Source organism: Chamaea fasciata, unplaced genomic scaffold (assembly GCF_029207755.1).
Source record: "Chamaea fasciata isolate MVZ Bird 193981 ecotype frontalis unplaced genomic scaffold, bChaFas1.0.hap1 SCAF_27, whole genome shotgun sequence".
Lineage (NCBI taxonomy): Eukaryota > Metazoa > Chordata > Aves > Passeriformes > Sylviidae > Chamaea > Chamaea fasciata.
Window position 1 is genome coordinate 1,440,267 of NW_027094112.1, and position 11,296 is coordinate 1,451,562.

The window sequence follows — 11,296 nt, forward strand, 5'->3', positions numbered from 1 at the left end:
CCCGTGCGGCATGGAGAGCCGGCGCCTGTCCTCCTACGGCCGCCGCTTCGGCCCCTCCCTGCCCGTGTACCGGCTGCCCCCCGGCAGCCCCCCGAGCCGGCCCCGGCTGCCCCGCAGCACCCAGCTCAGGGCTCCTGCTCCCCGCCTGGGCTCGGGCAAGATGGACTTCTCGCTGGCCGCGGCGCTCAACTCGGAGTTCAGGGAGACGCGCACCAGCGAGAAGGTGGAGATGATGGAGCTCAACGACCGCTTCGCCAGCTACATCGAGAAGGTGCGGCTGCTGGAGCAGCAGAACAAGGTGCTGGTGGTGGAGCTGAGCCAGGCGCGGGAGCAGGAGCCCTCCCGCACGGCCGACATCTACCAGGAGGAGCTGCGGGACCTGCGGCGCCGCCTGGAGCACTTGGCCACCACCAAGGCCCGGCTGGAGATGGAGAGGGACAACCTGGCCGAGGACCTCGGCGGGCTTCAGCAGAAGTAAGGCACTGTCCAGTTTGGGGTGGCCCTGGGGACCAGGACGGCCCACTTGGGATGGGTGTCAGGGTGACTACCAGGACCAGGGTGGCCACTGGAGAACCAAAGTGGGAGCAGGGACCAGGAATGGGCACCAGGATGGTGGTCAGGATCTTTCTGGTGATGGGAAGCATGGTGGTGACAAGGACCAGGGTGAGCCCTGGGATGAGAATGGAGTCCACGGTTTACCCAGGGGTCAGAGTGGCCCCTGAGACAGAAGCAGGGTAACCCTGGGAACCAGGGACTGGTGTGCACCAGGATTGTGATGGGATATGGGTGACCCCTGGGAAGTGTCTGGGATGGAGTGGGGGTGTGTGGGGTGGGCACACGAGCTAACCTGGCTTGGGGGGTGCTGCTGCTGCGGGGCTGTGTCGGCCCAGGGGGGTCTGTCTGTGGGCTGAGAGTGACCAGCCACGGTGCCAGACATGTGACTGTGCCTCTGCCCCCCCCCAGGCTGCAGGATGAGGTGACCCTGAGACTGGAGGCCGAGAGCAACCTGGCTGCCTACAGGCAGGTGAGGGCAGGGGCCAGATCCCAGTTTGGCCTCCCTTGGGAATGGGCAGGGATGGGTAGGGATGGACAGGGATGCAGCAGAGACAGGAAGGGATGGACAGGGAGCAGGAACTGAGGGACTGGTATGTGTCATAACGGGCAGGTAGGGAACAGGAATGGAGCAGGGATGAATAGGAAGGGCAGGGATGGACAGATACGGAGCATGGATAGGCAGGAATGGCAGGAGCAGGCAGTGAGGGACTGGGAAATGCTATGATGGGGAGAGAGAGGCAGGGCTGGGTGAGAGCCCAGAGGAGAGAATGGACATGGACAGAGGAGACCCAGGTGGCCAGCTGGGATGGTCCCTCCTGTCCCCCCACGGTGACAGGACGTGGACAATGCTGCCTTGGCTCGCCTGGACCTGGAGCGGCGCGTGGGGACGCTGCAGGATGAGATCGCCTTCCTCCGCAAGGTCCACGAGGAGGTAACCCCGCTCTGGGGCTGGGGTTCCCGGGGCTCAGGGGGCTGCCCTGACCCCCCGTGTCCCCCCAGGAGCTGCGGGAGCTGCAGGAGCAGCTGGCCCGGCAGCGGGTGCACGTCGAGGTGGACGCGAGCAAGCCGGACCTGACGGCCGCCCTGCGCGACATCCGCAGCCAGTACGAGGCCATGGCCGCCAGCAACGTCCAGGAGACCGAGGAGTGGTACAAGTCCAAGGTGCAGTGGGACCTGGTTGCCCCACAGATGGATGGCCTGGCTGTTCCCTCCCGGGGTGTCACCATCCCAGGGGTGGGGTTGATCACTCGGGGTTGAGTGGCTCTCAGTGGTGTGCGGGGTTCAGGATCTCTGCTGTCCCCACTTGTGCCAGGGATGTTTCTCTTTGCCACGTGTTTCTGGGGCCATGTCCCTGCTGTGGGACATGTTGGGTTGTGTTCCCACACTGTGCCACCAGAACGCATCCCTGCCCTGTGGTCCCATCCCACGGCACACGTCCCCTGTCCCAGTTCGCAGATCTGACGGACGCGGCCGCCCGGCACGCCGAGGCCTTGAGGGTGGCCAAGCAGGAGGCCAACGAGTACCGGCGCCAGCTCCAGGCCCTCACCTGCGACCTGGAGGCTCTGCGGGGCTCGGTAGGTGACAACTGTGGGGATGAAAGAGGAGGGTCACAGCCTCAGGGAGCTGCCACCATCAGGGGGTTCCCTGGCAGGACCACCACCCAATGGCAGGGGAATGGCTGGTCCCCAGGCGTGGGAGGTGGATGGGCACTGGGGAGAGCCCCCAGCTCCCGGGAGAAGGTGGCCATGGAGGGTGTCACGGCCCTCCAGAATGAGTCCCTGGAGAGGCAGCTGCGGGAGCTGGAGGAGCGCTATGCCCTGGAGACGGCCGGCTACCAGGACACGGTGGTACGGCTGGAGGAGGACACCCGCAGCCTCAAGGAGGAGATGGCCCAGCACCTGCAGGACTACCAGGACCTGCTCAACGTCAAGTTGGCCCTCGACATTGAGATCGCCACGTACCGCAAGCTGCTGGAGGGCGAGGAGAGCAGGTGACAGCTCCCTCCTGCCCCTCTCCCCAGCCATGCCCCTAAACAAGCCCAAGTCCTCGTGGTCCCACTGGGGTGTCCAGCTGGGTTGGGGACTGTCCTCCAGCCCTGCTGCCACAGCCCCAGGCAGGTGGAGCAGGGGGGCAGCAGGACCTCGCGTTCTTCCCAATGCTCCTGCTGTCCCCACAGGATCACCATCCCTGTGCAGAGCTTCTCCAACCTGCAGATCCGAGGTGAGGCTCTGCCCCACACATGGGAAGGGGGAGCACAAGTGGTGGCACAAACAGGGGTGGCTTCTGGGGGCTCTGTGGCAGGAGAAGCCACTTTGGCCATTCCTGCCCAGTTCAGAGGGATCAGGAGGTTTTACTCTGAGTCTCTGGGAACTCATAGGGTAGGGGGGGTGCCATTGCCATATCCCCAAGGCTGAACATGTCCCCAAGGCCAATGATGTCCCCAACACTGATCACATCATCGTGTCCTCAGTGACAACCACATCCCTAAGGCCAACTGTGTTCCTCAGTGACAACTGTGTCCCCAAGGACAACCCTGTCCCCAAGCTAAATCACATCCCAAAGCCACCCATATCCCCATGGTCGACAGCATCTCCAAGGCCAGAAATGTCTCCAGCTGTCCCTGCAGCCCTACTGTGTCCCCAGGATGCATTAGATCCCACAGCTTGCCACATCCCCAAGGCCCACCCTGTCCCTGAAGCTGGTTGTGTCCCCAGGGCTGCTGTCTCTCGTGGTTCAGGGGTTTCCAGCCCAATCCATTTTCTTTGGGCTTCTCCTCTTGAGTGTGGCTGGAAGGGCCATGCCCTGGGCAGAGTGTCACTGCCTTGTCCTGCCCGTGTCCCCCAGAGACCAGCCTGGACACCAAATCTGTGTCAGAAGCCCACGTGAAGAGGAGCATTGTGGTCAAAACTGTGGAGACCCGAGATGGAGAGGTGGGCAATCCTCATTTGTGTCATCTGTGCTCCATCCCCACCTCCCCACAGGGTGTCCCCCATGTGGGGTGCGCCCCACATGCAGCCAAGTCAGGGAGCCAGCGATCCCTGAGAGTAAGGCATGATCTGGCTCTGGGTCATGGTGGAGCTGAGGCTGACAGCTCATAGAGAAAACTGTCCTGTCCCTGTCCCTGTCCCCAAGCTGGGTCAGAGCCCAGTCAGGCTCAGCCGGTGGCAGAACCCGATCCCGGGCTGACGGTCCCTCTGCCTCCGCCTGCAGGTGCTGAAGGAGTCCAAGCAGGAGCACAAGGAGGTGCCGTAGCGCGGGGGAGCCGCAGCGGCCGCAGCTCCCAGCCCCGCCCGATGCCGCACGGGGCACGGGGCACGGGGCACGGGGCACGGGGCACGGGAGGGGCCGGTGGCGCTTCGGCGGGGGCATGTCCCTCCCGTGCGCCCCTCGCCTCTCCCACGGGCCCCGTGCCCGGGGTCCGGCGGCGCCCCGTTCGGGGCCGGCAGCCAGCAGAGCACCGCTCGGACCGGGCAGCAGCCGGGGGGAGTCGAGCGGATCCGGGCGGGGCCGGGCTCCCCGCCGGGATGCTGCCACGTTCCCTCAGCACGGGCTGCCGGGGGTTTGGGGGCCCTTCCTGCCTCATCCTGGGTCTCTAGGGAGAAAGTCTGTCCTGTTTCGATCTCCGTGCACCGTCAGACAACACGATGGTGCCGAGAGCATCTCCCTGCATCCACTCTCTGGTCTGGGAGACCTCCCTGGATCTCCCCGGGGCACCCAGACCTTGAGCATCCTCGGGTCGGGGGGATGCAGGGTGCGAGGCACCGGCTGGAGAGCGACATTTCCCTGTCACCAAGCGCTGGGTGAGCTCAGCTGGGAGGCAGGGGCAGGAGGAAGGGGAGGATGGAGAGGAAGGGGTGGAGGAAGAGGATGATGGAGAGGTAGGGGCAGGAGGAAGGGGAGGGTGGAGAAGCGGGATGCTCTTGGGATGGTGTCAAGGGGTGACAAAACAGATATCAGGAGAGGTTCCTGAGTGTGCTGGGGTGTCCGGGGTGGGTTGTGGGGCTACACAGTGGCCTCAAGGGCTTCTCCTGGTGCAGAGCCATGGGGCTGTCCTGATCCCACTGCGTGGCTGCCACCAAAGTGCCACCAACACTGGCAGGGAAAAACAGACCCGAGGGGCTCATGGTGAGGGGTGACCCACAGACCTGTGGCAGGGGAATCTCATGCAGGTGAAAATGGAGAGGAGAGGGGTGCAGAGGAGGAGGAGGGGGCACCTGTGAGGGTCTCACAGCACAAGGTGCCACCTGCAACCAAGGAGTGATGGGGGAGCCTCGTCACTTGGAGGTCACACTGGGAGCCAGGGGCTCTGGGGATTGGGGCTGCCCCAGCCACCACCCGTGCCCCACACAGAGCCTGAGCCACCCCCTCCATGGGCATTCAGGATGGGACTGGAAGAAATCCCTTGTCCCTGGGCTGCATGGGGCCCTGTCCCCCACTTGTCCTCGCCCAGAGCAGCACACTCCCCCAGGGCCATTGCCCAGCCCGGTGCTGACCCACAGCCCCATCCCCACCTTTGCTGCAGCCACTGCCCATGAGCAGGACCTGCCTGATGCCCCCTGACATAGGAGCAGTGACCCAGCAGCACTTCCCGTGCCCCGTCAGCCTTTGGGAGGAGCACAGAGCTGCCCTTGGGTGCCATCCCCTCGTCCCCTCTGTCTCCTTGGTGAGGTGCTGAGCAGCTTTGCTCGGACTCAGAAACACAACAGCCAGTTCCATAACTGCCGTTCCCAGGGCAGGAGGTGTTATGGGAGAGCTGGGGGGTGCCCAGGGCGGGATTGCAGGGGGATGGTGCAGGGCTGGGACACCACGAGCAGCCTCCCTTGCTATGGAATTAATAATTCACTAACACCGCTGCAGCTCGGGATGAGAATAAAGCTAATGAACACACTGAGCTTCCACGGTTGTGCCTGCATCCGCCTCTCCGCAGCCAGCGCCGTGGGGTTTTGGGATTATCTGGGGTGGTGGGGACCTCCGGGAGCCCAAACCGATCCGAATGGTGCAGGGGGATGTGCTCAGGGCCGAGCCCCAGGGCACGGATACATTCCAGGGGCCAACACCCACAAGAGATGGAACAGAGGGGAGTGGGGTGCAGGGACAACGCCCACAGCTGGCAGTGGGGTAGGAGAGATCCCCTTTCCCAGGACGGGAATCAGGGATCTGCTGGGGGCTCTTCACCCTCAAACCCAGCTCCTTCCCCTCACAGCCTCAGGCTGCAGCTCCTGGGAAGCTCCCAGGACTGGCTGCAGCTGTTGGGCTGAGGGTGGACTGGAGATCCTGCACATCATTCATGGTTCAAGGGCCAGAGCCTCACTGGGACCCTCAGTGCCCTCCTGGACAGAGGGATTTTTGCTGAAATCCTCAAGCCACACCCTCAGGAAAAGGAAATGAGCCTGGAGGACACATCCTGCTCCATGCTGAGGAATAAGTGTCCACCAAAACCCTGCAGAGGTGTCACAACCTTTGTGGGATGTTTGAGATGACTTTGTCAGGCACAAACATTGACTCCCAACTGTGCTGAGTCAGGTGAGTTAAAAACACTCTGAAAGCAGCTATCTGTTTGAAAACCAGATCAGTTTGAAAAATACTTTTTCTGTCAGAAATTAAATAAACAAACAAACAAAAAACAAAAAACCCCCCAAAAATTAAAAGGTATGAGTTTGCTCCAGCTGGGGAGCTCAAAAGGAATACTGAAGGGTTTGAGACACATAGTCCTCAACATGGAAAACAAGGCAAACAAGGGTGAGAAAAGCAAGTATTAATTGGATTAAAATAGTTTGATGGATGTTTTTAGCAGCCTCTTAGAAAAACAGCTGTAATAAATCACTGGTGCAGATCAAGAACTCTACAGAGTTTGGCCAGAACATCTTGCACCAGCTCCAAGTTTTCTTTTGAAAACGACTGTATTGAGCTTTAACCCTCACTGCCAACCAGTGGCAGAGTCAGGAACAAATCCTGGCAGTGTGAGATCCCTCCTGGAGCAAACCCTGACACTGCCAAACCCTGCCTGTCCCTACTGAGCTGTGCCAACAGGGAGTTTCCCACACCAGACCTTGCTGTCCCACTCCTGCCCTGAGGGGAGGGAGAGCAGAGACTTGGCAGTGTTTGACTGTTGATGGCCAGAACATCAGGGATTTTCAACAGGAGGATGGCCCAGGGTGTCTGGGTGCCCTGTGGGGATGATGTTCCAGCCTGGATGGATTCTTGAGTGCTCACCAGCAGTGGCCCACATGGACAAGGATGATGATGATGATGATGATGCCCATGTTTGCTCCCTGTGGACCCTATCTGGATGCCCAGGTGGGTGAGGATGATGATGAGGATGAAGCTCATGTTTAGCCCCCACAGATCCCGGCTGGCCCCTCAGCTCAGCTCTTGGCAGCTCAGGTCACACCATGAGCTGGCTGACCTGGAAAGGGTCCCAGTGGGTCTCACAGCCCCATTCTCCATCACCATTCACACAATCTCTGCTACACTGCATTTCTCCTGAGTCTTCCCACCAAACCCCAGGGATTTTGCCTTTCCCAAGAGTGGGGATGCAGCAGGCTGCTCCCAGCCTTGACATCCTCACCCTGAGCCTTGGCACCACTCCAGCAGTGTGCCTGCTCCCACCAGAGCTGTGACTCTTGTGCCAGGGCTGTTCTGGCATCAAAATCCTCCATCCTGATCTCGGGCAGCTCCAGGATCTTCTTTTGTTGAAGTCACCAGCCCTCAGCTGTCCTCAGGTGTGCAAAGGCAGGAGGAATGGCACCACAGCAGAGTGCAAGGACACACACGTCCCCTCAAGTGGTGCCACAAAGCCCAATATTCCCATGCCAGGCCTCAGGGATGAACCTGGACCCTGCCATCAGGTGCCTGGTGGTTTCTCCGGGGCAGGTGGGAGTAGGCGGTTCCAGTCTGCTGGGGTCACACTGCCGTTCGCTGCACTGTGTTTGGGAAAAAAATGGACCTGACAGTTGTCATTGATTACATCTCCTAAAACCCCTCAGTGACTGTGGACAGGAGTGGAAGAGGAAAGAGACTATCAGGGTTGGGTTTCTCCTTCAAAAACTATCTCCTGATGTTTTCTTTCCCTCGGCTTTCTCCTTATCCAAGAGACTCTCCCATACCCATCTGTGAGGACATCCTGCTCAGAGATCACAGCACCACAGCTTGGGAGCTAAACTTTATTTGTGCAGACCTCGTGCCCTGGGTGATGCCAAAGTCAAGCTTTGAGTTTTATCTGAGCCTCTTTTACCCTTTTTCTGCTCAATCCTGGTGCTCCTGCCCCCTCAGCTGACCAGGTAACACTTCATCAGCTCCACCACTGTCCTCTCCTCCTCGGTTTCCTTTTCCAAGTGGGTCTCCATGGGATGGGCTTCCCACCCTGCCTCACAGCTGGCTGGGCTGCTGGGCTGGCCAGCAGCCTGACAATCCCTGCTCTGCAGCTTCCTGAACAAACCCTGGCTGCTCTCCCTCTCTGCCTGGCTCAGGAGAGCCACGTTCAGCCCGAAGCGCTTGGTGCCCGCCAGGCTCTGCAGGATCTGAAGGATGGCAGCTCTGTCTCCGGGATGGATGTTCTCTGCCAGCACTGTCAGGAACTCCCCCAGGAGGCCAAAGCCCACATCAGCCTGGAAGATCCTGCCCAAGGCCTCCCCTCCGAGCTCCAGCAAAAACTGGTATTTCTCTGTCCCACTTTTCAAGCATCTGCGCCAATCTCTGTGAAATTCCGCAGCAGTCCCGGGCAGCTGATCCAGTTCCTGAAGGAGAAAAGAGACACTCAGTTCCTTTTGTTTTGTTCCCACTTAAAGACTTTGATCCCTTTGCCCCCATCAGTCCATGGACAGCCAAGATGTTTTTACCAGGGGCTTTGGCAGCACGAGGGGCTGCTGAGGGAGAAGAGGGGAAAACAAGGAAATGCCAGGTGCCTTTAGCCCTGAGAAACCAGGGAACTCCAGGGGGAAAGGGGAAGGGTGGATGAGATGTGAAACCCAGTGGGAACACAGATGGTTGGGGAGTAACCTCAACCCCAACCAGAGCCAGACTCTCTGCCCAGCCTGGATCCAGCAGCACTGCCTGGGAAGGGACCTCATGGAGATCAGAGCAGGGCAGGGAACACTCTGAGCACTGAGAGGAAAAACCAGGGAGTGGCAGAGGAAAGGTGGGAGATGCAAACCCCAGAAAACGTGCAGATGGCCTGTCTGGTACCACCTGGTATTGGTGGGTCCGTGGCAGAGCAGAGAGCTGAGTTCCAAGTGGCATTCCCAGGTAAAGGAAATCCCATTTTATACCAGCTCTAATTAACTGCTGAGCCCATCCCCGCTGGGTCACTGATGCAAAGGCTGAAGGAGGAGGCAAATGTGCAGCTTTTCTACAGCCAGGGAACAAGGGAACGTGACGTCAGCTGGGGCTCAGCACAGAGGGAAAAGCTCTGGAGATCTGAGCCTGGTGCTGATGGGACCGGGAGCAGGATTTCCTTGGGGAGGATCATTGTCCAAGGAAACACAGTGCTACTCAGGAGAGTTGCAAAAGATCTTATAATAAACACAGGTCAATGAAATCCAGCATCATAAACAATTCTTGGGACTGTTTATAAGGCATTCCATGAAACTGCCTTATCCTGGCAAACATCCATGGGAAACATCCAGTGACCAGCACATCCCAGCGTGGACAGAGCCCATGGCAGGCAGGATTGAGGTGACTCCAGTCACAAACGGCCTGCACAGAAAATGTCCTGTCCCCGTTTCCCACCACTGAGGGACTCGGTGAGCTCGTCAGGCTCGGTCAGGATTAACCCAACCCAGCCCTCTTCCATGACCACTAAACCATGAGCAAAGCACCGGCTGTGCTCAGGGAATGTCTGCAGCTGGAGGCTGTTCCAGGGAGGATCCTGGTGCACAGCCCTGCCTCTGGGTCCCAGGCTGCAGCTGCAGGGAGCTGCTTGGGGCACGGGGAGCTCGGGGTCCAGGGTGTGCAGCCAGGCCTCCATTCCCACAGGGATGGAGCAGTCACTTCCTGACAGGGCCCAGCCTGACCCGGTGCTGATCCAAACCCTGATATTCCAGGGGCCCGGGAGGGCTGGCTCGCACCCAGAGTGAGTCCTGAGTAACTCTTGCATTCCAATTAACACCCAGATGATTCCCAAATCATTTCCAGCTGTGGATGAGGCCCTGGCAACCTCTCCCTCACCTGGGGGATCTCCACAGCATGGGCAGGTGCTGCCTTGGCCGGGGCTGCACAGGGATTCCACAGCACATTCCTCCTCTGCCCCAGCCTGTCCTTCTTCTCCAGAGGCTTCAGGTGTGAGGCCAGCACAATCTCCCTAAAGGGAACAGGGACAGGAGGGACACATGGCAAGAGAAAACACTTTGAGCTGTTTCTTTGAGCCAGTTTCTGATTTTGAGCCATATGGATCACCCAGAGGGGCTGGACAGGCTGGAGGAGCAGGCCCTTGCCAATACAAGGATTAACCAGACTAAAATCCCTCAGGAATCCTGTCATAGTGACTGGCAAGATATGTGAGGGAAAAGCCATTTGAAAGTGTTTTCCTGCCTCTCAGGGATCAGGTGGCATGGGGGAACGAGACAGATATGAACGGAATTTGATCTGGTCCCAGAATGCCTCCCAAGTGTGGTCGAAGTCCTGGATCTACCTATGAATCCTCAATGTCAATGGACAGGGATGGATCCACAGGGAATCCAGGAGTTTGGGGTGCACTGGCAGTCCCCACGGAGCAGCCCTGCCATCCCAACCTGCTCACAGCCCCCTGGATAAAGCAGTGACAGGACTGGGAGCAAGAACAGGCTGGGAAGGGCACGGGGACACCCTCCGCTTCTGCACTCGCAGCACGGCCTGGGCGTGCGGGGGTGGGAATGGGAAGAGGGGACAGTGCCATTCCACTGCTGGCCACAGCAGAGCCCGGCCACGGCGCGGGGACAGATCTCAGCCCACACGGGGCCACCTGAGCAGTTTCGGGACAAATCTCCACCACGGCCGAGTGTCCGCGCCCGCGGGCTCTGTCCTCGGAGCCGTTCCGGCCATCCCCACGCTGCTGCCCCTCGGGTCCCCCACGAGCAGTGCTCGGGCCATCAGCTCCGAGCTCAGAGCCCGAGGGGGCCCGGAGCCCCCAACCGAGTCCCCGGCTCCTCCCGGGCCCTCGGGCCGGTCCCCGAGCCCCGGACCTGAACTGCTCGTAGTCAGGGACGCCCTGGCGCAGGGCCCGCAGCTTGGCCTCGCCCTCCCGCTGCCGCCGCTCGTCCTCGGCCAGCGCCGCCCGCAGCTCCCGCTCCAGCGCCGGGAGCGCTGCGGCCGGATCCAACCCGGGATCCAACCCGGGATCCATGCCCGGATCCATGCCCGGATCCATGCCCGGATCCATCCCCGAAGCGCGGGCGGGCACCGGCCTGGGGGCACAGGGACCCCTCCTGGCGGGACAGCCCTGCCTGCGACGGGTTCGAAGAGTCACTTCTGTCACAAGAGCGCTGCCAGGACTGTCCCGACAACCCCGATCCTATCGTGACAGTCCTGCCTTGCGGACCCCCACTGTGACAGCCTAAAGGCCGCGCACGAGGTTGGCAACGGGGAAGCTCTCCCCTGTCGCGAAGCCCCCAGGCTCTGACACACCGCCGGCCCCGGGGCCCCGTGCTCTGTCGGGACAGCCCCGCGGGGTGACGAACACCTCGGCCCCAGGGCCGCTCTCTCTATCGCGACAGTCCCGCTCCCGCCGCCGGAGCGCCGGGGCCGCTCAAGGTCCCCGGGGCTGCCC

The 11,296-nt window shown here is 60.6% G+C and overlaps 2 protein-coding genes across 2 annotated transcripts; one reads left to right on the top strand and one right to left on the bottom strand.

Annotated features, from left to right (window-relative positions):
- The first annotated feature begins 10 nt into the window (after positions 1–10).
- GFAP (glial fibrillary acidic protein) lies at positions 11–5,440 on the top strand. Its single transcript, XM_066205252.1, has 9 exons — positions 11–474; positions 964–1,024; positions 1,391–1,486; positions 1,555–1,716; positions 2,004–2,129; positions 2,325–2,545; positions 2,732–2,775; positions 3,400–3,485; positions 3,766–5,440. The coding sequence occupies exons 1-9, from the start codon at positions 11–13 to the stop codon at positions 3,805–3,807; spliced, it is 1,302 nt and encodes a 433-aa protein (XP_066061349.1). The 3' UTR covers positions 3,808–5,440.
- A 421-nt stretch (positions 5,441–5,861) lies between these two features.
- CCDC103 (coiled-coil domain containing 103) lies at positions 5,862–11,255 on the bottom strand. Its single transcript, XM_066205260.1, has 3 exons — positions 10,713–11,255; positions 9,721–9,853; positions 5,862–8,291 (listed from the first exon to the last, which is right to left on the bottom strand). The coding sequence occupies exons 1-3, from the start codon at positions 10,907–10,909 to the stop codon at positions 7,824–7,826; spliced, it is 798 nt and encodes a 265-aa protein (XP_066061357.1). The 5' UTR covers positions 10,910–11,255; the 3' UTR covers positions 5,862–7,823.
- Between the last annotated feature and the right edge of the window lie 41 nt (positions 11,256–11,296).